The following is a 24,985-nucleotide window of genomic DNA, read 5'->3' as shown; positions in this document are numbered from 1 at the left end:
TAAATAGTTGATCTCTCGTGCCTATTTTGATAAAAAATGTGGTTCGCATAAGGTTGCAACTTTAAACCATCAAAGGTACCCCCAAACTTTGCCATGAGAAGCAATTTGGTGTTAGAATTTCTTACGATGGTTCGAAAATTTATTTTATATTCAATTATGAAATTTTAAACTCCAAAAATAGTCTACATTAAAGGGGTACATAAACACATGAAAATCTTGAAAATGATAGTCTGTATAACATGTTGCAAGATATAGTATTTCTACGGCTTGGAATCTCTTTTTTGACTCTATATCTATACATCTTAATGTCGAGTTGATCAATTATATATTTTTCCAACATCAAAACAACGTTTTTCGATGAATTTTAGAGGTGGACCTTAATTTTACATTTTAAGGTGTGAACATCTCTATTATTTTTTATTTGGATTCAAACCGAGTCTCTGATGGTAAGTGTCTAGCAAGTCCTTCCCTGAGTGCTTGTTTTTTTTTGGCATTGGTTTATGAAAACTATAGCCTAACTTTCATCCCATCAAGAACCATCCAATTTGTTATGAAATAATAATGAATTGTTCCTTATCCTTAGAGCTCTCTCTTGTTTTTATTTTGGTGTTTTGCCCATGAAACACTGAACTCTCAATATATTTTAAATCGTGACCATGTCCTTATCCTTAGTTTCTTACTGCTGTCTACTCTCTCTCATGTGGAGGGAGAGAGAAAGAGAGTTGTGTTGGGTGTGTGTGTTTTTTTAAAAAGTTTTTGGTGTGGAGAGAGAGAGAGTGTGTTTTTTTTTTGGTGTGGAGAGGGAGTATGTGTGTGTGTGTTTTTTATATATATTTTTTCTGGTGGAGGATCTTTTTCCTCCCAAAGTGAGAGACAAAAGGGTTTCTATTCTTTTGAGAAAATAATGGTGATTTGCTTTTGAAAAATTGATGGGAGTTTATAATATTTTCTTGAGTTGGGGCCTTATTTCCCCTAATATAATTTCTTTCGCCATTTTTAGAGGGCCCCATGGTCGGCGCCGGCTATAGTCCTCTACGTCTATGGCCCCCAAACTCTTATGCTATATAAACCAGAGAGCCCATCTCTCTACCACCAAGCTTGAGGAACTCTCTCTCTCTCTCTCTAGAAATTGTGCTCTCGATTATATCTCAGACCTTCGTTGCTTGAATCGATGGCAAAGATCGCTTTTGGAAGCTTTGGGGACTCGTTTACCTTCACCTCCTTCAAGGCCTACTTTGCCGAGTACATATCGACTCTCCTCTTCGTGTTTGCCGGTGTTGGATCGGCCATTTCCTACAGTCAGTGCTCTCTTTCTCTCTCATACATCATTCATTTAAACTAAATTACTAATTATTTATATTACTGTTATTGGGATTGAACCTGCAACCAAACCGGTAAAGGGTCCGGCCCAATTTCGAATCAATTTGACTAGATTTTAAAACTATTTTAAAAATATGAATAATATTTTAAAAAGAGAAAATAGAACTAAGGCTCTAAACAATTAAATTTGAGCTTATCTCAAAAATTTCACTAGAAGATGTAGTTTTGACGCTCACATATCTTCAAATTGATAATCTTGACATCAAGATGCATAGACATGAGGAAAAAATGGATTTCAAGTTTTGAAAATAGTGTATTTTGTAACGTAATTTTAGATCATCAGTTTTCATAGATATGTTGATCTACACTATTTTTGAAGATCTAAACTTTATAAATAACTATAAAAATATAAGTTAAGGTCATCACTAAAATTTCTAATATTGAAACCACGTACTACTAGTTGATGGTTGGCTCTCGATTTGATTGTTTAGAACCTGACTCTATTCAACCCGCACCCTTTTAAAAAATATATAATATATTAGAGAACGTGGCGACTAATATGGATCCGTCAAATAAGCTAAAAAGACTGAGTTTAATCAATTTTTAACGAAACTCGATTTTTACACTGAAATCAGAGCGGTCGAAGCAGTGAGAGTGCCTGTTTTGTCCGATCTTAATAACTATGGCGTTACACATTCAATGATTTTGCAAGCCCTTAGTGCCAAACTTATGTGAGCCGTCGATTTTTTGGGGATGTGCAGATAAGCTCACATCGAACGCCTCTCTTGACCCGGCGGGCTTGGTGGCCGTTGCGGTGGCCCATGGCTTTGCGTTGTTCGTGGCCGTGGCCATGGCTGCAAACATATCTGGTGGTCATGTGAATCCAGCTGTCACCCTCGGATTGGCTGTTGGGGGACACATCACCATACTCACAGCAGTACTGTACATAGCCCACCAGGTCTTGGGATCCGTTGTGGCTTGCCTCTTGTTGAAGTTCGTCACCGGTGGCCTGGTAAGGCCTTGCTCAAGCTCTCTCTCTCTCTCTCTCTCTAAAATTCTCTCTCTAACACACACCCATGATTGCTAATCTTTCAGACCATCCCAACCCACACCCTTGCCTCCGGCACGAGCGCCGGCGAGGGCGTGGTAATGGAGATCGTCATAACATTCGCCCTCGTCTACACTGTCTACGCCACCGCCGCCGACCCGAAGAAGGGATCTCTCGGCACCATTGCTCCCATCGCCATCGGCTTCATCGTGGGCGCCAACATCCTCGCCGCCGGCCCCTTCAGCGGAGGCTCAATGAACCCAGCCCGGTCCTTCGGGCCCGCGGCTATCAGTGGAGACTTCACCGATAACTGGGTCTACTGGGTGGGCCCACTCATCGGTGGAGCATTGGCTGGATTGGTGTATGACTCCATGTTCATTGGGTCCTACCAGACGCTCCCTTCCTCAGAGGACTACGCCTAGAGAGCAGCAAGCCTTCTTTTTGAGTTCCGCTTGTGAAGTTGGTGCCTTTGTGATCAGTAATAATGTATGTATGGGGTGGGGTAGCTAGATTTTTGTGATCCACTTGTGGACTATTGGTGCCCTATTGGTGCCTTTGTGATCAGTAATAATGGAGGGAGAGAGGAGATTTAGGAGGAGGAAGACATTATATGAGAGATTTCAGTGTAGTCCTTCCTTTAAATTATTTTTCCACGTGTATAGTGATCTTTAAGAGGCTTGGATTTCAAAGGAATAAAGGAAGGGTGTGATATGTTAAGGCCGACGCCCAAAGCAATGCACACCTTCAAATAGTGTCTAAAGATGTTGTTCGGAACTCAAAATCATATGATGGCATGAAAATTTATTTTCATTTAAAACTCCAAACATGATAAATCAAGTAGATTTATGAACGCCTCAAAACTTGTGTCCAATTTCACATCCGATGGTCAAAGATTAATTATGACCACCTTGTATCATAGGTAAATGGTCTCTATGTATATTTTTTTTAAGAAAATATAGTTTTTTGAGAAAATTATATAAAAATCTGTTATACTATGTGTTATTACCGATATACCAAATAGTTTCCGTTATTACATGTATGTCTTTTTTTACCTTTTATAACGTAATTTTTTAAAAAAGACCACTTTATCCTTTTTTTGATGTTGAACATCCGAATTGGTGGGATTTTCGGATGTTCATCATCCAAAAATAGGCCTAAAGTTAAACGATAAATTTCATGTTTTCGGATGTTGAACATCCGAAATTAAGGAATTTTTGGATGTTCAACATCCAAAAATACTCCGATAGTTTAACGCTAAGTATAACATTTTCGAATATTGAACTTCCAAATTTAAGAGATTTTCGGATGTTCAACATCCGAAAACAGAGAAGACGAAGGTTTATTTAACTATCAGGGTATTTTTGAATGTTGAACATTCGAAAATCTCTTAAATTCGGATGTTCAACATCCAAAAATGTTACACTTAACATTAAACTATCGGGGTATTTTTCGATGTTGAACATCCGAAAATCCCTTAATTTCGGATGTTCAACATCCAAAAATGTTACACTTAACATTAAACTATCGGGGTATTTTTCGATGTTGAACATCCGAAAATCCCTTAATTTCGGATGTTCAATATCCGAAAAAAAGAAATTTAACATTTAACTTTCGGCCTATTTTCGGATGTTGAACATCCGAAAAACGGTAAAGTGGTCTTTTTTAAAAAATTACGTTATAAAAAGTAAAATACGTTATAAAAAGTAAAAAATGGGTATACATGTAATAACATAAACTATTTGGTATATCTGTAATAACGCAAAGTATAACGGATTTTTATATAATTTTTCCTAGTTTATTTGGTTTGCACACGATATAGTTAGGGGTGAAAATGGGCCTAGTGGCCCAGCTTCGGTTGGCCCTAAAAAATTAAGGCGACTGCAAAATGTGGGTTGATGGAAAATCCATCACTGCTCAAGGGTTGGGCCTAGGACAGGGTTAGCCAGCCCGTCTTTACCCTTTTGTTATATATATATATATATATATATTATTATTCTTTCATTTTTTCCATGTGGTCAGGCCCTAATAGCTTCAGGGTTGGGCCTCTTTGCCCCTGTCAAGGTCAAACTACCCCTATAGGCATCAGGTCTAAGCTAGAGCCCAGCACACCAGGCATAAATAGTGTGAGGCAGGCCCTAGGAAATTCCGCCAAAATGGGAACAATATGGCACCCAAAAGGCTTTAAACCAGTGGTTTAAAAAAAGGATCGGTGCCCCATTTCGGGCACCCGAAAAACCCATCTGAATCAATGAATTTGCCAAATCGGTTGAATTAAGCCTTAAAACAAATTCAAAAAAATTATTAAAATTCATTGTAAATATTTTTTTTTAGGAATCCAATAAGAAATGGGGGTAGTATATTATTAACTTTCATTTTTTCATCAAATTATGAATATTGAGATGTTCTTTCCCTGTATGAACTTATGTTAACCATTAAATTTATATCACACAAAAGAAAAATCATAAAATTATTATGGATAAAATATATAATCATACATGGACTACAATAAATAATGGATTAAATCGATGAAAAAATGACGACTAAAATCTCGAATTGGTGGAAACCCTAATCCGCTAAAAAAAAACCCAAATTCTTACAACCTAACTCACTATAATCCAAAATTATTAAAACCTAACTAACTATAATATTATATACTGAAATTGAAATTGTTAGTTTGTATTTTATAATTATTTTATTATACAAATAATAACAAATCCTAAATATCTTATAATATCAGCTAATTTAAAATGTATTATTGACAACTGTAAGGAAAATAGTATATTACATGATTTATAATGCAACTAAATTAAAAAATAAAATAAAAGATTTGGTTATCAATGTAGAAATTATTAGAATGCGTACCAATTTTGGAAATAACATTTTAATTTTTCAAAAATTAAATTTCTAGGTTTCTAGAATAAATTTAGTGGAAGTGATTGTTAGTAGAGAGAGAGATTTCAAATGGCCTCAATGTATGAACCCTATATTTAAATTAATATTCCTAAATTTATGTTAAAGATCATCACGTTATAAAAATAAAAAAATATAATTAGACCATTTATTCTTAGGTTGTATTAAGAAATACTTGTTCTATTAAGAATTTCCATTTATTTTTTTTGACAAAAAATACTTGTTGTATTATCTTTTATTTTTTTTTACAAAAAAAATATGATACTTGTTGTATTACTTTTCTTTTTTCTGACAAGAAAAATAAGAAGATCTTGTATTACCTTTTTTGTTTTTTGTTTATAAGAAATGTTTGTTGTATTATCTTTTATTTTTTATTTTTTTATTTTTATTTTTTTTTGACAACATTATTTTCTTCTTTTCATTCTTTTTGAAAACAAAGTATTACCTTTTAATTTTTAATTTTTTCTTTTTATTTTTTTTGACAGCATTATTTTCTTCTTTGTAGAAGGATAATGCCCAGGTTGGAACTTGTTACAGCCAAGACGTAATTGTAAATAATAACCAATTGCACCGCCACATCACTAAGTGTTTTGCTTTCCATAATAATAGTATATATTTAATTACCATCTCAACGTTTTATTACCGTATCCGAATCCCACATCGAAGAAATAAAAGAAGTTTGAGGGGAATAAATACCTCCTCAATATGACACTAGTTAGCGTATTCCGAAAAGTGGGCAGCACGATGTAGCATGAGGTACACATGCCCTTCTTTACAAAAAAACCTTTGTTGTCTCGATTTTTAAACTAAATTACAAAAATACCCTCATCTAGTGACTTGACGATTTATAACCAATTAGTTATTAACCAATTAGTTATGTCATATTCCGTTTTGTGACTGATTTACTGTTCATAACCGGCGATTCTTCTCTAGAATCGGGCGAGTCTACTCTTTTTAGAAGAGTTCGAATGACTGTTTAGAACTGGCGATTCTCCTCTAGAACCGGGCGAGTCTATGCATTTTAGAGGAATCGATATGGGGTGACCGATTTCCGAGAAACGACACGGGGTGACTGATTCCCGAGTCGAATCGGACACGCCTGTTTCGATTCACCGAGTTTTAAATCACTTGCTTAAACAATCAAGATCAAACCATTTTTTGTGGTCAGGTGGGACCATTGGAAACTAGGACGTCGTCAACTATGAACCAATCAAGTCAGCGCCCCATTTTTAGTTGAGACCAAACCTGAAACCAACTTCAGCCAAATTATTATTGATCATATTTACCAAGCACCCAAGGGAAACAATTGAACAAATGGAAAAACCCTAAAATGGTCTATTTGCATTTTGTTTATTTGCATCGAGTATAGAAAGTTTTAGCACGTTTTATACTTTGTGCTAAAACTTTTAGCACTTTGTTTATTTGCATCGAGTATAGAACAATTGAACAAAGGGAAACAATTGAACAAATGGAAAAACTTTTAGCACTTTGTTTATTTGCATCGAGTATAGAAAATTGAATTTGTCTCCTAAAATTATATGCCCGATCAACCATGTAGATTGAAGACCAGGGAAACCTGGGTATCGGATCGGCTCTCCACTTGAATGATCTGATTTGGGTTTTTTAATCTAGACCAATTTTTTTTAAAAAAAATTACATAAAATGGTCTCCATAAGGAATCACCAATCTTTTTTGGAGATTCGATAAATTGAATGTCTTTGACACAGACTAATATTAAGTTGACTCTCAATTATAACAGAATTAGCCATGTTACCAGCCAAAATTGATCTGGATGGGGGATTTTTGATTCGATTTTTATTGAACCATGAGATAGGTGGTCTAGCTGTCTAGATTCTTAACTAAAGAAAAAGTGGCCATCGAATACATTAACCATGTTTCCTAGCCAGGTCCAGGGTCTACAAATCGACTGTGGTCCCCACATAAGTTTCCCTAAATGTATTGTAATCAAAGAATTGACTTACTTATAAGAACTACCACAAAGAATTGCGGAAAATTCATCATCATCATTTCAATCTTATCCTAACTTTTAAGGGTCATTATATGAATCGTATTATGCTATTCTGCTCTATCAAGGGCTACACCCTCATTCAGATAGAATTTATGAAGATTATGAGCAGCAAATTTTGGAACTTTACCACAAAGGTTTAGACCGATTTCGCCATAGAGAATTTTTTTAGAGTGATTGTTGGTCCCATTGGTTTAAAACCCAGCGATTTCCAATCCAAATCGCCGATAAACTCTTAGTTTAAAATTTTATTTTATTATTTATATTTAATTTTGTATTGAATCACCAATTTGGACTGATCCAAATCCAATCTGGATCACCAATCCAACAATCTGACACAAATCTATGGGTAAATGATTTGCCCCACGGATTCGAGTTTTAAAATACTGGTTAGTAGCCATGCCATTTGGTCATATTCTTTATTAATGTTAATAAAAGGGACCACGACTAAATTAATCATCGTAGTTTAGTTGGTTAATTAATACTTTTGATGCTAATGTTTCTTTTTTATTGATGCTGTCAAGAGTGATATGCATCTGCTATGTGCCTTCTTGTGCATGCGCGAGACCACAGATGAGTTGGATTCCCCATCGGAAGATGAGAAAATGAGATTCTTTCCCAAAATCCCTAGGAAGACCGATTCTATGTTGCCTAGGGCACATCTTGTGTCTGCTAGTCCATTCCTTTACATTTCATAAGTGCCCCACTACCACTAATGGTTGCTAGCAATGTTTTAAAACTTGGTGATTTCTGATTCAGATCGTCGATTGGATGAGAATCAGTTAGGGTTGAATCAATTTAGGGATGGTATGGTTCCAGGCCTGGTTTTCCCTAAAATTATCATTATATAAATATTTTTTTAAAAAAATTTATTTATTATTTTCTCAAGTACCTTCCATGACCCCAGCCTATAAACCTTAATTTAATTTTTATCTTATTTCATTTATTTTTCAAAATTTTTGTGGATCACCGATTCGGATCGATCTAAACATCATCTAGATCATCAATCCAACGATCTGACATGGATATGTAGATAACAATCCGGCCCATCGTTCTTGATTCTGAAACATTGATCGTCAAAATTCTCGTAGAAATCTTCCCCCTTGCAATAGAGACTTAGCTCTAGCCTCATTAGAGGTTTTCCAAAGGATATTAAAGCAGCAAAAGAGGTATCAATCACTTCATTCACTTCACAATTATGGTGGAGTTTTTGAAATATCAGCAGTATTTCTCCTTTACCAGGTCTCAGAATTCCTACATCAAGTTAAAAAAGGAAATATATCAAAAAGCAACAAAGAGTTGAATTATTTAATAACTCACCCTTTTTTTTTATTTACTTCTAAAATCTCATGAAAAAAGAATAATTATGAGTTAAAATAACTAATATTTTGAATATGTTTTTTATAAATGAGTGAAATATCAAATAGTTTATACATAATTGTAGATTAATAAATTTCCCAGTTAAAACGAATACAATGCCCAACTTTGCTTCACAAAACAGCCACAAAATGCAAAATTTTTTTTATCTTTCACTTCTTTTTTAAAAATAAAATTAATCATGCACCTTAAGAAAGTGGATTCCATGCTCAAATCTTAATGGCACAGGGCTCTTCATCTCAAGCGTGAGGTTTCCTTTTCCTACTCTTATGGCGATGGTGTCAATCTTATATTATATAATTAAGGTGCACTTCTAAATTTTGTTAGAAGATTCAGCTCCAGTGTCAGAATGCTTATGATGATTTGAAAATTCATGTTCAACGTTAATTATAAAATATAAAATTTAAAAAATGATATAGATCAAGGATCTATAAACAATTGAAAATATTGAAACGGATTGTTTACAAAGAGGCCATTTATCTTTTATTCATAGATGTCACAATCATTCCTACTCATTATAAGTCAAATTGGATAGCTTGGGGTAAGTCATGAAGTCCAAGAATTTTTTTTCTTGGAAATTTGTGTCTATTCAATAACACTCTTACAACCACCGATTTGAAATTTAAGGGATAAGAATGATTGTGACATCTATGTTCTGACTATAAATGGTCTCTTTATAGACAATCCCATATTGTAAATAAACGGTCCGAATAATTCGTTACAAGATGCACTATTTTTAAGACTTGAAATTAAAATTTTTTTTATATCTATACATCTTGAAGTCAAGATGATTTGGAAGGTTTTTCCAACTTCGAACCACTCTTTTCTATTGGAATTTTGAGGTACAGCTATGTAGTGTAAGGTTATAACCTCCAAAATATAACCTAGCACTAATATTTTTGGTTATCATCCACATGTATTAAAAATGGGTGTGGTTTGTATAGAGCCGAGGCTCTAACAACCAGAGCAAAGCGTACCTTCAAATAGTATCGAGAAATGTGGTTTCAATATTGGAAATCTTCGTGATAGCCTTAAAATATATTTTCATCTTTAATTATAAAATGTAAAGCTTAAAAATAGTGTAGATTGAAAAGATCTATGAATACTTGAAAATCTTGAAAATTGACAGTCCTAAAATGCATTATAAGATGCATTATTTCCAAATTTTCAAATCTATTTTTTTCTCATATCCATACATCTTGATGTCGAGATGATCAATTTGAGGATATTTGAGCATCAAAACAACCTCTTCTAGTGAAATTTATGCGGTGGACTGCAATTTGATTGTTTAGAGCGCCGGCTCTATATAAACTTCTTCCATAAAAAAATTGAATTTTATAATTCTTGGGAGTAGGTTGTAGTTCAAATCAACTAAGCCAAACATAAATTTAGTGATGACATTGAATAATAATTGTGGTTATGGGAAAACGATTATCTTCTTATATTAAGTATGACATCCCCACCACCACTCCAATGGGAATCCCTTTTGACACAAAAATTTCCAGTTCTTAATGTAAGTAAACCCTTAGAAAATTGTCCCACCAACTATTATTATCATTTTTTATTTATTAAAAAATAAATAATTTGTCAGTTCTCAATGTGAAATAATTTGTCAAAATTGCATTTATCACATTTTTATTTTGGACCAATTTGCCCTTGCACCATACAGAGCAATGTCACTCAGCCATTTCGGTGAAATAAGCGCATATACCATCTTCCTGTAGGCGCCTACTGTACGCTTATTCTCCAGGATAGAAGATCGTAGGAGTACTTGATCTAAAATTTTATGAGTTACAGGAAAATCACCAAATAATTACGTTTTAAAAATGAAATAGATTTTGACTTCTTCGACACTAATAATTTGAGATCCGAATAATATTCTTAGATTGAGTTTTCACGGAGGGAGTAAATGTATACCATGCTCCCCCTGGAGCTTAAAAATCTCTTGACCTGTAAAAGTTTCTACACCGACTGTTAACAAATGTTTTATCTCAAAAATTGTAGTTGTGTAGTTTCTTCCCTCCTGGCTGACTAGCAACAGTTGAGGAGACTTTTCACTATTTAGATAAATTGATCCATGACCAATGTTTGAAAAGTCAGCAAAGTACTCGCCTGAGTCCGACTAGTTCGGCCCGAGCCCGAGTAGGGCCGAGTATTGTAGCACTTGAAAACTATTAAAAAAATAAAAAATAGGAAAATATATTCAAAATAAAATTTAACAAATCATAACTAATTGTGATTAAAAAAAGTAGCATAAAAATTGAATTTTAAAATTAAAATGTGATCGGAGGTATTTTTGAAATTTTCCAAAAAAGATGGAAATATATTAAAATAAATATTCATGCCCAAAATACTATCCAATCTTTGTCAAAATGATAAAAAAACACAAATAAACATGTTGCAAATTTATTTATTTATTTTTTTTTAAGAGCCCCTGTTGATCGTTATACAAACCAGATATTGAGTTTTTTATCTTGTATATTACAAGATATTAAGTTTCTTATATTGAGTTTTTTATTTTACGGGATTATACTTGTAGTGAGATTTGTTTCCTAAAATACAAGAATTGTAACTCTATAAACCTCTCGTAAACAAGAGTAATCCCTATGGATAATTACTGGTTTATCCTATTGAATGTAGGCACTATTGCCAAACTACACATATTTCTTGTTGATTTTTATCTCTCTTATTTATTTCTCTTTATTGCAAATTCTACAGCCCCGAGTTGGACATCCAACTCAAGACTCGGGCTCGGCAAGGGCCCAGGCGAGAGTAACTCGGGCGAGTCAAAACGATGTAGCCGACTTTTCGAACACTCTCCATGACATCAAGAATTCCAAGCTGATACAAGCATCTCTTTTAAATTTTCCCTTATTATCTATACTAAAATTTATCATTGTCACTATAGGGAAAGGCCTTATCCAAAACGTGGAATTAACTCAACTGGCTCATCTCCCTCTAGGACCACAGGGCCGTTATTTATGTCAACTTTTTTTTTAGCAAATTCAAGTGCCGAGGATTGCTACTGGGTGTTATATAATTTCGAGATTGAACTTGTATATAAAATTTTGCAAGCCTATAATCTTGACTACCACCATCATGAATATGAGAAAAAATAAATTTTGAACCCCCCAAAGCAATCTAATTCATAGTTTTTTCACCATTTATATTTTAATTATTCAAGACCATCATATTTGTACTATTTTTGGAACTCCAAATGCATAGTTTTACACACAAATAAAAGAGGTTGTATACTGTGAGACTATTTAACTTTACTATATAAAGAGGTCACTATTGTTGCTAACCATTAGATGGTTTGGGTTGTGTTACAAATTTTGAAAAAATATTTTTTGAATTTTGGGTCTAATAAATGACACTCACAAATTGCTTGTTTTGAAATCTAATTGACAAAAATGATTCCGACCTCCTTATATTAAAAATAAATTGTTTATTTGTATACTTTTACACTTTTCTAAAATATAAAAAGATTGTCATGGAATGTCTATTTTTATTTTTTATTTTTTTAAAAACAAATGTTAAAGGAATTATGTAGGCAGTCTAGGGTTTGAATCCCTTAAAAGTCATGAGTAAGACAGCTCACTGAGTACTTGCCCACAAAGAATATACCTTAGTAATTATCCTTGTGGCCCACCAATCATTTGAGTAATTGAGGGATTGTTTTAGCGCTCATAATGTGTGTTAATTAACATGGGGACGGTTGGTCGGCAGCCAATCATAATCCTTTCTAATCACTGATGATATATAAATTCATTGATTAGAAGAAATTTAAAAGTAGCTTTTAATCCATTTATTAATAAAAGTATGCCATGTATTTTGAGTAGGCCAAAAGATATTATACTCCTGTGGGAGTATACTATCTCTTTACTCCCTCGAATAAAACCCCCTCTAAGTTTAATTTTAGGACCTTAATTTTTGGGCATGTAACCTCTTCAACCCGTAGATTAGTGTCAAGAAAAGATAATTACACCCTCCATGCACTTAAAAAAAATAATATCTCAAGATTAAATAGAGACAGTCCAATTCTTGGACTGGTGTTTAACAACTAAAAAAAAAATTCCTTTTTTTTTTCAAAAATATTCATCTTGTAAATCTAAATAAGACTACTAAAATTAAAAATTGAAAAATTCCTCTACAGTAACTTTTTTGCCTGAAGGCGTAAACATACATTATAGTCCCATAGAAATAGACCTTGCCTGCTCCCTAATAAATCTGTCTTTGAGAGAGAGAGAGAGAGAGAGAGAGAGAGAGAGAGCATATAATAAGTTTGCCATACTTCCAAATCATCTTCATGAAAGATATTCTCTTAGTATAGGTATAATCAATGTAATTTTTCTTTGTAAATAGTAAACCATGTTCTTAAGAAAAATTAAAATTGTTAAAATAATTTTGTAGCGCTAGTGTCAATCTCGTACATTCCTTTTTTCATTTTCTTTGCTCCAAGTGATGGGACATGGTCGGTGCCGGCTTTGCCCTCCAAAACTAGGTGCACACATACCAGTGTTTATATAAGTACAGGAGGCCTTCTCTCTCTACACCATACAATTGAGGAGTTCTCCCACTCTACAAATCCTCTATCTCTTTCTCTCTCTAACTTGTGAAGACTTGACACCATCAAAGTAAGCTTAGTTGGTGAATGGCTAAGCTAGCCCTTGGAAGCTTGGGGGAGTCCTTTAGCCTCAACTCCTTCAAGGCCTACTTAGCCGAGTTCATATCTACCCTGCTCTTTGTCTTTGCAGGTGTTGGATCAGCCATTTCATATAGTAAGCTCTCTCTCTCTCTCTCTCTCCCCCCCCCCCCCCCCCCTCCTCTCTCATTTCATACCATGAGTCCCTATTTCTCACCCATTTCATATAGTAAGTCTCTTTCTCTCTCTGCTCATTTCATAAAGTATATATCTCTCTCTCCGGCCATTTCATATAGGAAATCTCTCTCTCTCCATTTCATATTCTCTCCACTTTGATTATCTTGTGATGCATATTATGTTATATGGATATGGGTATATATATTAAGCATCTGACATGAATTCGAGTGTTAAAAATAACAATGTTATACTGATTTTACATGTGATGTTTATATTGTTTAAACATGTGAGAATAAGTATTTGAAATGACATTAATAACGGGAATGGGGATGAGGCATAAGTAGTTAGGAAGGCGAATACCTCAATATAAGGTCTTGTCGTGGGAATGGGGTGATCGGGAATTGGTGGTTCAAGGGGTGAATGCATCAACAAAACATCCCACCCTCCATTTGCACCATTGAAATATCCTAAAAACCACATAACATCATACTCTCCATTCCCACCATTAACATATCAAATTAAATTAACATTGTAGTGAGATTTGAGAAAGAAATACTTGAGAAAAAAATACTGCTAAAAACAAAATTACGGAAGTGTCAGACACGAGTGTCATATAACATTTATACGGGATATGAGATGACTGTCACTAGCTTCACTTCTCTTGACCACATCTTAATCCGAGCCAACTTTTTTTTTTTTGGCGCACGCAGGTAAGCTCACATCGGATGCCTCTCTCGACCCGGCTGGCTTGGTGGCAATTGCGGTGGCCCATGGCTTGGCTCTGTTCGTGGCTGTGTCCATGGCTGCAAACATATCTGGTGGACATGTGAATCCAGCTGTCACCCTCGGGTTGGCCGTTGGCGGAAACATCACCATATTCACAGGGATAATGTATTGGATCTTCCAGCTCTTGGGATCAACTGTGGCCTGCCTCTTGTTGAAGTTTGTCACCAATGGCTTGGTAAGTAATAATTGTGTATAGAGGCTTAGTAGACCCTATGTCTCTATTCATCAAGAAGGGATAGATGGCCAATCCTTTGGTTGGTTTGGTTCAAAGCAAAAACCGAATTCTGTTGAATCGGTATCAAAATCAATGTTTCGATCAGCTTTAGCCAGTCGAGCGGGTTACTTTTGACCGATTCAGTCTAGAGAAACAAAATTACGGAACATTATTTTTGGACAAGCTTTCTATACTTTTCTTACTACATTCCAACTGTCCATTTTGAATAGATGGCTAAGATTGCCCCTGTCACAATGTCATGTCCCTACCCTATTTTATTTTTTGTTTTCTTTCTAAAAAGTATTTTGCCACCAAATTTTGGACATCCACTCCTCTCTTAAACTCGCAATAATAATAATAAAAAAAAATATTCTCAATAAAAATGACCGAAATACCTTTAAAAGTTTTAAGAGATATTTTAATCACTATATTTTTTTTAAAAAAAATAATATTTATCTTTAAATGCACTCATTAAGAAGATAACACGTAACAAATTTTATATTCAGACAAATACTTTGAGGCGTTCCACTTAATTTAAACTGGATGGCTGGATGAGGGAATTGTATATCTTCTATGTTGTAGGAAAGTAGAGAAACCTTTCCCTTATTTTTTAAGTGTTTCACTTTTTAAACTGTTATTTCTTTTTTATTCTCTAAAAATCTAGCTCAATCGGTTGGAGCTACAAATGGGTTAGTTTCTATTGATTCTAAAACCTCACCAATTCAGTGACCTTGCCTACCAAACTCTTCAAACTAATAAGCTCAAAGCTCTCTCTAATACTCTCATTGAATCTTTCAGTCCATCCCAACCCATATCTCTTAACACTGTCATTGAATCTTTCAGTCCATCCCAACCCACACTGTTGCCTCGAGCATGAGCACCATTGAGGGCGTGGTAATGGAGATCGTCATAACAGCGTGGTAATGGAGATCGTCATAACATTCGCTCTTGTATATACTGTCTATGCCACCGCTGTTGATCCCAAGAAGGGATCTCTCGGCACGATTGCCCCCATCGCCATTGGCTTCATCGTCGGTGCCAACATTCTTGCCGCCGGCCCCTTCAGCGGAGGCTCAATGAACCCAGCACGTTCCTTTGGCCCTGCAGTTGTCAGCGGAGACTTCACTGATCACTGGGTCTACTGGGTGGGTCCACTTATTGGTGGCGCAATCGCCGGATTGGTGTATGGCGATGTGTTCATTGGCTCCTATGAGCCACTTCCAGCCTCGGAGAATTATCCTTAGATAAGAAAGAGAGAAGCCTCGAGTGAAGACCTGGTGCCTTTGTGATGAAAAATAATGAGAGAGATTACCGTTCTGTTAAGTCTCCTGTGTCAGTCTCAGAGAGAGAGAGAGTACGAGAGAGAGAATGGGTTGCAATTCTCCTGTAAATCTTTGTTGTCTTTGTTATCAAGTCTTTCTTGTGGTTCATGTAAACAAAAAGCCTTAAAGGGATGCCCTTAAGATGAATGGGTTGCAATTGAGTTCTCCCTCTCTCTCTCATGCAACAAATATCATTCCCACCCTTTGCCAGGAGGGCATCAGAAACTGAAACACAAAGCACAATAGCAATAACTCGAAAAAGATCAGCAATGAATAGAAAAGAAGCTTTCATGTTCATATTGCAGTCTCTTTTTCATTATACAAAAAGAAACATCACAAACTGATGAAGAGAAAACAAATAAATCGAAATACATGTACAGCCTCTTTTTCATTAAATAAATGAAAAATAGTAAACAGATGAAGAGAAAACAAATAAATCAAAATACAACGGTCTTTGCGCCTTCGTAGCATAGCACGCGAAGCTCGCAATATGATCTTATTGCCTTCATAAGGCACTGCTTCTCCAAGTTCTCTGATTTCTGCACAAAGCTCTGCAAAGTATCCCGATGTGAAACACGCTCCACCTAAAATATCAAACACACAACAAATTTTTTTTAACGACAAGAAAAAGAATAAATACAAGCCCCTCTTGTAAATCCCTAGTTAATGCTCTCAACCATACTTTCTTCAGCCAAAGGAAGAAAGGTGGCAAGAAGCCAAAAATTTTCATGGCAACCCCAGTCCTTTATGGAGTATCTAGGGGTACTTTGATCCTTTATTATCTTCGTTTTTTTCTTCTCTATTTGCATTTTCAAGGTGATTCTAAGATGGGTTCCGTTTATGCATGCTCTGCCTGCATGATTACCCCATGCACCCCTTCAAAATGCATCAAAAAGATGAAAGCATCGAAACAAGTCGCAAATCCATCTTCTTGACCTCCAATAGCAAGATCTACAAAGAAATTGTAATTGGAGCCATAAAAAGGCTCCATCCAGAGTCCTATCTAAATATTTGATATGGACTGTGCATCTCAATGGATATCAATCATATATGCACCATTTTAGGACCTCCAAATCCAATTTTTTAGGGCAGGCATTGGAATTTACTTTTCCTCCTAGTATTTTGATATTTTGTGCTTTCCTTCATGAGATTGAAGAACATTTATAACAGCATTCTATGGACATGGTCACAAGTGACACTGTTTGTCTCGATCAAGAATAAGATGAGTCAGGCATGGCCGTCAAAAAAATTGGACATGTAAGAATTCATAAAAATTACTGTTATATTTATAAAATAAGTTACTAAAAAACATAAAATAAAGCATCATGTGGAATATAAAGCATTAAAACAAATGTTAACAGATCAACAACCTCAGTAAAAGGAGTAGCAGGACAACATGAATTTAGATGAATTTGCATGTAATATGACTGAGGAGGATGTAAAGTTGGACCCTTAAATGACTTGGATTCCAAAAAAGCTTTTGCATTACTTTCATAAATTTCTTCTCTCTTTCCTTTTCCTGGTTGGACCAGCCGGTTCAATTCCTTACACATTTTGAATTTTTATTGCGTACAATATAATGAAAAAAAATCCGTCCATCTATCGGCCTGAACTAGCTGGTTCATGGTTTGGACCCATGTCAAGCTCTTGTCCAGTTATTATATGTACCTAAAGGACCTTAGCCCGGTTCTACACAATCAAATCTGATCTAGTTTTCTAAACCTAGCAAAGAAAATGGGTAAGATCCTAAGAGGTGATTACCATTTGTTCAATGATGGGACCTGCATCAAGCTCTTCTGTTACAAAATGGCTGGTTGCACCAATCAGTTTGACACCAGCATCAAAGGCCTGGGAAACCAAAATTTTCAAATCAACACAACAAATAAATTTATACACATATTCTTGTTATTTAATTAATTTTTTCCTTCTTTATATGGTGATCAAGGAAACATTCAAATCTAACATAGTTAGGATGGCCATAGACCATTGGGGCATTAGCATCTAATGAAATGGAAATTTATGGAAATAGAGTGGGACCCACAAGGGATCATGCCCCTGTTCTGGTGGGTCCACTAGCACTATTTCCATTACCATCCATCGTTTGATTGGAAAGTGATGACCCCAATGGATTCTGATATAATCACAATCTACCACATTATAGTGTACCTTCACAGCAACAAAATTGTGTCAACATGATAGTTCTCATCCCAATCCAAATGGAAAACCAGGATTAACGAACCTGTTTGGATGGATTCCCACCCTTAAATGAAGGGAGAAGACCATGATGTATATTGATGATATCCTTACCATAGCATTCAAGGAACCTTCCTGAAAAAATCTGCAAAGAAATTGGACAGTCATAATCAGTATTTTTTGTAGGCAAACCCCTAAACGGAAAAATTAACAGTAGAACTATCCAAATGGTATGTTCCATAGTCTAGGAATCACCAACCATTTAACATGAATGGATCGTAATCAAAAGCGCATGTGGTTAATGACCTTTGGAGAATGGTATATGGTTCTTGGTTCGCATTCTCCAAAGGGCATTAACCATCAGCTTTTGATGATAGATGAAGGAGATTAACTGCACTGAGGCCCATCAACACATTCACAAGAGGACAATTATTATCCTCCCTTGATCATCAGAAGCAAACAATGGATGCGCCTTTGGAGTACTGTATAACATGCACCATTGGATTATGGGACACTTTTCCTAATACGGGATAATGCGACATATTAATGTATCCAAGACAAGAGCCTCCTTTACTCATCAAAATCAACACTTTAGCCTACATTATATGAACAGTTGATCCATTGATCAACTGCTACATTTCTGGCTTTTGTTGTTCTCTTGAATCATGGAAGAGAAAGAAACTAACAAAGTCCAGTTGCAATCCGAAGGTTAAGGCTAAGCAAAGGCAACCATTGGATTTTTTTTTTTGTTTGGGGGCAAGGGGAAGGGGGGAGAGAGAGAGAAGAGAGAGAGAGAGAGAGAGAGAGAGAGAGATTTGAGTACCTGCATGTATCTAGCCAGCACTAGGAAGTCGGAACCTGCAACTAACTCCAATATCTCATCTTCCCTTTTGTTTCCTGGAGTTGTAGGTAGACAATAATAAGGGATGCTGTTCCTTTCCAGGAATCGTATAACATGGGTGTTTGGCGTTCTCTCATGGTTGCTGCAGAAACATAAGTTCAGCACCTACAAGCTATAATCAAGCATAATTTTCAAGCATCATGAATTGTTCATATGAAAGTTCACCTAACAAGGCTGCGAAAAGATAGATTTTTGGAAATGTTTTGAGCCAAAATACAAACTCAAATTTCTACTTGTTGAGTTGAAATTTGGCCAAGACTCATCTGGGTCTACAATAGAATAAAAACTGAAAACTTTAAGTTTTACAATTGAATACTGAAAACTTTAAGTTTTCTTTTGGGTTTGACGGGCAAGCAGGCGAGATTCCACAAAAAGTCAGAAATTACATATTTCCCACCAAATTTCAGCTGCATTTCTTCTAAAAATTTAGAATAAAACAATGTCAATTAAAAAACTATATAGCCAATTTCAGCCAAGGTTCAAGATCTCACAGCCAAAAAAGGAAAAGGCTCTTGGGTTCTATAGGTCGAGGCCAGGGTCCACGAGTGAATTCTGACAAAGAATTAATATTTAATAACAAAGTTATGGCTAAAGTTTAGTTGCAGACATCTTCAAAATTTAATTATAAAAAATTTATGGCCACAAATTGCTCAAAGTTTAATCCATGGCTCACCTTATCACACAATTAACATCCACTGGAAGTTTTCCATCTTGCCATCCATGTAACACTTCAGCCAAACAATGGTCCTGCATGACAAAAATTGTAGAAGAAATATCATGCAATCCATTAAGCCGCTTAATTTTTATCAAATCACAAGAAAATTAGTAAGAGATGAACTTCAGATGCCAGCACAGACATAACATGTCTAGTTTGTAAGCTATGCTACAAGAACGAAATTCGTTCTTCTCTAACAAGCCTAGGAACCATTTTGTTATTATGGGAAGTATACCACACACAGGTGTGTATGGAGTCTGGTACACAATCAGGGTATCCACTCCCAATTCTCAACAACAGATGGTGGAAAGTTAACTGTACTTACTGTAGTTCCCGATAATGGACATAAGGCCCCTTAAAGTTATTCTGCACCAGCCTTTGTAAATAATAAGGGTATCCCCTGCATTTGGTAAGCTTAACCTTAGACTAAGTCTCAGTCAACTTCCTTTATGATAGATCATAGTTGTTGAGATTGCGAGCGGGAACGGTAGTGGGATCGGGATTAGGAGTGAGGGAGAGTGAAATGCTAGAAGATCCCTATAGTTGAGAATGCTGTCCGTACAATGCGCATGTTAGGGATCGAGATTCCCAAATGTTAGGGATAGAGATTCGAACCTTTTGATGATCTTGGTCCCAACTTTTTGGGGATCTTCCTACCAATCTTAAAGTGTATGATCATCTGGGATTATGTATTTTCTTTAAATTAGGGATCTCATTATTTATAGTACGTAAGCAATGCAACTATACTAAAGTATAGTTGTGCTACTAACTGACTATAAAAAAGAAAATTATCAGTTTGGTTGTTGTCTTGGTCTTTAAGTTTGAGATCCCTAACCGTAGGAATCAGATCCCTATCAGCGGGGGGTCGAAATCCCAAAATTTAAAAATTGAGGTCCCTGATAGATCCGTTCCAGGAGCGACAAAGTCGGGATCCTAGAAGGGATCGCCTACCAAAGTAGGTGATCCTGGTAATTATGTGATAGATCACTTAGTAATGTAGCAAGAGAGACATATTTGGGTCTTGTCCAAAGATGCAGAGAGGAATCCACTAAGCATACCTGTTTTGAAGCAAGAACTGCAATCTTAAATTTTGGGTCTTGATCAGGGACTCGCACAATGGATTTTTCTGCATTGAACATTTCGGATAAGCCCCGGAAGTCATCATCCATTAAAGCTCGTGGCCATCTTGCAGGATCAAAGACAAACTCACTGCCAATCCGTAGGAGTATTATTTCTTAGTTTCAAATCACAGTGAATGGTAATAGGAAAAATGTAACCTGAAAAGCAGACAAATCGCCAAAAGTTATTAGAAAGTACAAACTACCACCATATAAGGTGATAGAGAAAATTAGTTAACGGATTGGTCTTCATGGGGGAAACACAAATAAGATTCAATGATCAATAATATCATGAGAAAGCATTACCGAAGAATATTTGTACATTGAAAAGTAAACTGTCAAATTAAATGATTGAGTAAGAGTTGGAGCCACCAGAACAATATATGGGCCCAATATTGGGGCACACTCTTTCAGCAGCACTGTCCATCATTTTCATTGGACTGTAATGATATGGACTGAGTATTCTCCTGTCACTAGATTACGGCATATGACTATACCTTCCCTTTGTATAAAAGTCTCAAATTATCCAGTGGAGAGACTATTAGTGACCCAATTTTCGAAATTATGTTTCCTTCCCTTGATATTTCATTAATTATAAGTGAACGAGCCTCAAAGATGGTATCAACTAAAAAACTATAATAAATTTGGACATATAGAGGTCATGTCTGTCTTCCTATACTTCTAAATTCTAGTAGTTAAGGAGCCTAGTAGTTAAGGAGCCTGGTCATTCTTCAATTCATCAAGCATCATCAATAATATTTCTCCTTCAGATTACATATTTGCAATTATTTTAAGAACTAGAACATCCATCATAGAAATACTTTTCTTTTTCTTTTTTGAAAAACATAATGATTTCATTTTTTTCGTTTTTAGAAGTAACATCAATAACTTAAACCTCATCAGCTATAGAGTAATAAATAACAGAGAACGGGCACAAAATCATCCAAACTTAACCCTTCTCACTCTACGTCCAATCTGTTTTCTTTTTTTTTTGTGAAGAATCAAACTGGTTTCTTTATCTGCAAGAGAATGTTACAAGAGAAGCCCGCCGATAATGTTACAAGAGAAGCCTTCTTATATAAACTTCATGAGAAGGTGGATCTCCCAAAAGAAACCATTACAAAAGTTAATGACCTCGATTTGCCTGTAACCAGGTTTGGTCAATCCAATCGCATGAAGTTAGGATTCCAAATAAGGGCTTATTGAAACTTCGAATATCAATGATAAATCCTATCAAAAGGGCATGTACCTGTGAAGGCGACCATCAAAGTTGTTGTTATTGTTGTTGTTGTAATTATTATTATTATTATTATTATTATTATTATTATTATTATTATTATTATTATTATTGTTATTATTGTTATTATTGTTATTATTATTATTATTATTATTATTATTATTTTTAATTAGTAAAGCGACCATCAAAGTTTAATCTTTATATTTGAAAGCCAAACTTTAAAGTCACGAAAGGAGGGGAATTCCCTCACTCTTATTATTATTATTTTTAATTAGTAAAGCGACCATCAAAGTCAACACTTTATATTTGAAAGCCAAACTTTAAAGTCACGAAAGGAGGGGAATTCCCTCACTCTCATATAATTTACGCACAAACTACAATACAAATGCTTGAAGTGAACCTTCAAAGTCCTTCACTATATTCTCGTTAGACCTGGTTGCTTTACAGACCAATAAAGCACTTCCTATCCATCAAGCCTGACTGGGGTACTCTGCCATATTGGACCACTAATCTAGTTGCTTTATGGTCAAACCAAGCTTAACACATACACATTGCTGCAATCACAAATTTCTGATTGAGTTCTTCCTTGTTAATCTAATTCAGTTAAACATATTGGGGACCTCCCCTTAATCTGTCTCCCACATAAACATGATCCATTACAACAAGGCAAGGAGCAAAACAAGAGATATGAGAATCGAACTAATCAAAGTTCAAACTAAAACTCCAGGAGTAAAATACCAGGAAAGAGGGATATATAAAGAGAGAGAGAAAGTGAGAGTCCAACCTTCGAGAGTAGAAGACATTCTTTTTCGCGGGGACAAATACATCAATGCATTGTATATTACCCCCTCGAGAAGCAATGCAATCTGAAAGCTTGGCAACTATCCCCAATCGGTCCTAAATACATAAGTAAACGAATTCATCAGAAAAAAATGAATATATCCATGCCAAAACGCTCTCAATAATGAGAACTTACGCTGAGCTAACAGAGAGACGATGGTAAGAGAAACGAATAGAGATAGATTGAGAAAAATGAATGAGAGAGAGATCTTAGAACTTCTTGAGAAGAAAAAAACTCAAGCAATATTACTCAAATACTAGAGAAAGAAGAACAGGGATACCACCAATCCATAACAAAAATTCCTATCCTTACAAATCTAAACATAAATATGATCGAGACTATTAAGCACGCAAGGGACCCAATAAAATCTTTTCAGACAATTATTGTCAGACTTCTGCCAGGGTCCGAATGCTTCCAGGAAACATAGTTCAATCTACATTGAAAGGTAGAATGTATAGGGCTCCACAATAAAGCACAAAACTCCATAATCACAGAGTGAGAGAGAGAGAGAGAGAGAGAGAGAGAGAGAGAGAGAGAGAGAGAGAGAGAGAGAGAGAGAGAGAGAGAGAGAGAGAGAGAGAACCCAGAATTAAATGCAAAAGCATACACATATAGAGAAAGAAACCCAAAATTAAAATGATGCAGTAGTTCATAAAAAAACTAAATAAATAAAATGCACAAGAGGTGCACATTCAGGCATACACAGAGAAACCCAAAATTTAAATCATTAAACGTATATGAATCCATAACCAGACAGACAAAAAAAAAACCAAAATTAAAATGCATGGCATTCAATAACGAGACAAGGAGAGAGATGAATCCAAATTTAGTATATATATATTTCCAGGATCAGATATAGAGAGAACCCAATGAAGCCAAATTGAGAAACATAGGCAATACAATCTACAAGAACGAGAAGAAATGAACTTACAGGACATCTAAAGACATGAATGCCATCGATGGTGCAAGGAGGAACTTCCTGCTGGTTTCCTGAGATCTTCCATGAATGGAAATTCCTGTAAATGCCTCTCTTTCGAAGGAGATTTTGCACTCCTCTGGCCATGGCCATTTGCAATGGAACCTTAAAACCAAATAACTGGTTTTGAGAGATTCTAAAATCTATGCATATAGTGTCTCAGAGTAAAAACCCATATAAAAAAATACTGATTTTATCGAGAGAGAGAATTAGCAGAATGTTGTGGCCATAGGGGCCATGACTACCACGAAAAAGGAATTGAGTGGGTGATGTTGATTTATGCGCGTACAATTACCTCTCTCTCTCTTCCTAAGCAAACTCTCTCTCTCTCTCTAAGCGCTACTCTCTCTTTCTCTCTCTAAGCACATCCATTCTTACGGGCCTGATCTCTTTATCAGCAATTGGCGCATGATCTCTTCTTCCTCTACAACTTCTTATTGGCAGGACATGATCTCTCTCTCTAGAACTTCTTATTTGCAGGACATGATATCTCTCTCAAATTTCGAGAGATTTTATTGCAATTCTGTAATGTTTTCCTCCACAAATTTTCGATAGATCGCTCTCCATTTGCACGTGTGTTACAATAAGTTCTTCTTTTTTTTTAAGGATGAAGTTTCTATAAAGCCTGGATCCACGAAAACCAAATAAACTTTAGGCCACGGAAATATCCTCTCTAAAATCAATTTAACGACAATAAAATTTGAAATTTAAAAAATCATACAGATCTTATGGATTTTGAGCAGTTATTTTTAGGGCAAAATAGAGGGTTAAAATATACACTAGTTTTTTTAGAGTGGCAAAAGTTTAGATGAGGTTGCAATCTTAAAATGTATAAGTAAAGATGCACCTCATAATCTATTTGTTTTAATGTTGGAAAACCCTCTACTTGATCATCTCGACATCGAAATACATGAATACAAAAGAAAAAAAAAATTTTAGTCTCATAAAATAGTGCATCTTGCTACACATTTTCTAGACCATCCATTTTCAAGATTTTAGTATATTTATAGATCTACTTGATTTTAACCATTTTTGGAGTTTAAACTTTTACTGTTAGAGATGAAAATAGATTTTAATATAATCCTAAGAATTTTTTTTACACCAAAATTACATGTAATGATAAAATTTGGAGGCGCCCCTTAATTGGATTGTTCAAGGTTGCAACTATATAAAAACCAC

General features: G+C 35.3%; 2 protein-coding genes and 1 pseudogene across 6 annotated transcripts; 2 read left to right on the top strand and 1 right to left on the bottom strand.

Annotated features, from left to right (window-relative positions):
* Positions 1 to 1,094: 1,094 nt before the first annotated feature.
* LOC18428849 (putative aquaporin TIP-type) lies at positions 1,095 to 3,128 on the top strand. The gene is made up of 3 exons (XM_006838145.4): positions 1,095 to 1,298; positions 2,082 to 2,332; positions 2,416 to 3,128. The coding sequence occupies exons 1-3, from the start codon at positions 1,172 to 1,174 to the stop codon at positions 2,788 to 2,790; spliced, it is 753 nt and encodes a 250-aa protein (XP_006838208.1). The 5' UTR covers positions 1,095 to 1,171; the 3' UTR covers positions 2,791 to 3,128.
* A 10,104-nt stretch (positions 3,129 to 13,232) lies between these two features.
* LOC18428850 (putative aquaporin TIP-type) lies at positions 13,233 to 15,969 on the top strand (annotated as a pseudogene). Its single transcript, XR_016048036.1, has 3 exons — positions 13,233 to 13,462; positions 14,214 to 14,464; positions 15,347 to 15,969. The product of XR_016048036.1 is annotated as a putative aquaporin TIP-type (transcript).
* Positions 15,970 to 16,076: 107 nt separating this feature from the next.
* LOC18428852 (Formyl transferase) lies at positions 16,077 to 24,400 on the bottom strand. Of its 4 annotated transcripts, none has more exons than XM_088856292.1 (9): positions 24,102 to 24,400; positions 23,762 to 23,911; positions 22,774 to 22,886; positions 20,693 to 20,911; positions 19,593 to 19,666; positions 18,842 to 19,001; positions 18,065 to 18,163; positions 17,587 to 17,673; positions 16,077 to 16,409 (listed from the first exon to the last, which is right to left on the bottom strand). In XM_088856292.1, the coding sequence occupies exons 4-9, from the start codon at positions 20,801 to 20,803 to the stop codon at positions 16,263 to 16,265; spliced, it is 678 nt and encodes a 225-aa protein (XP_088712418.1). In that variant the 5' UTR covers positions 20,804 to 20,911; positions 22,774 to 22,886; positions 23,762 to 23,911; positions 24,102 to 24,400; the 3' UTR covers positions 16,077 to 16,262. The 4 variants fall into 4 exon arrangements, with proteins under 4 accessions (XP_088712418.1, XP_020519652.1, XP_088712417.1 ...); XM_020663993.2 differs by having other exon boundaries at positions 20,693 to 20,843; XM_088856291.1 differs by lacking the exon at positions 24,102 to 24,400 and having other exon boundaries at positions 23,762 to 24,069.
* Between the last annotated feature and the right edge of the window lie 585 nt (positions 24,401 to 24,985).

The sequence above is a fragment of the Amborella trichopoda genome, chromosome 13, assembly GCF_054954075.1.
Source record: "Amborella trichopoda isolate Santa Cruz 75 chromosome 13, AtrichopodaSantaCruz75HAP2 v2.0, whole genome shotgun sequence".
Lineage (NCBI taxonomy): Eukaryota > Viridiplantae > Streptophyta > Magnoliopsida > Amborellales > Amborellaceae > Amborella > Amborella trichopoda.
The sequence above is the reverse complement of the archived record's forward strand: the minus strand, read 5'-3'. Positions and strand labels throughout refer to the sequence as shown.

Bases quoted from the DNA above. Each gene is read 5' to 3' on its own strand.
- LOC18428849 (XM_006838145.4), top strand. From the start codon at position 1,172: ATGGCAAAGATCGCTTTTGGAAGCTTTGGGGACTCGTTTACCTTCACC. The intron at 1,299-2,081 runs GTCAGTGCTCTC...GGGGATGTGCAG, and splicing joins TGGATCGGCCATTTCCTACA to ATAAGCTCACATCGAACGCC. The intron at 2,333-2,415 runs GTAAGGCCTTGC...CTAATCTTTCAG, and splicing joins AGTTCGTCACCGGTGGCCTG to ACCATCCCAACCCACACCCT.
- LOC18428852 (XM_020663993.2), bottom strand. From the start codon at position 23,899: ATGGCCATGGCCAGAGGAGTGCAAAATCTCCTTCGAAAGAGAGGCATT. The intron at 18,164-18,841 runs GTACTCAAATCT...ATTTCTTTGCAG, and splicing joins TGCTGGCTAGATACATGCAG to ATTTTTTCAGGAAGGTTCCT. The intron at 17,674-18,064 runs GTTCGTTAATCC...TTGGTTTCCCAG, and splicing joins GTGGGAATCCATCCAAACAG to GCCTTTGATGCTGGTGTCAA.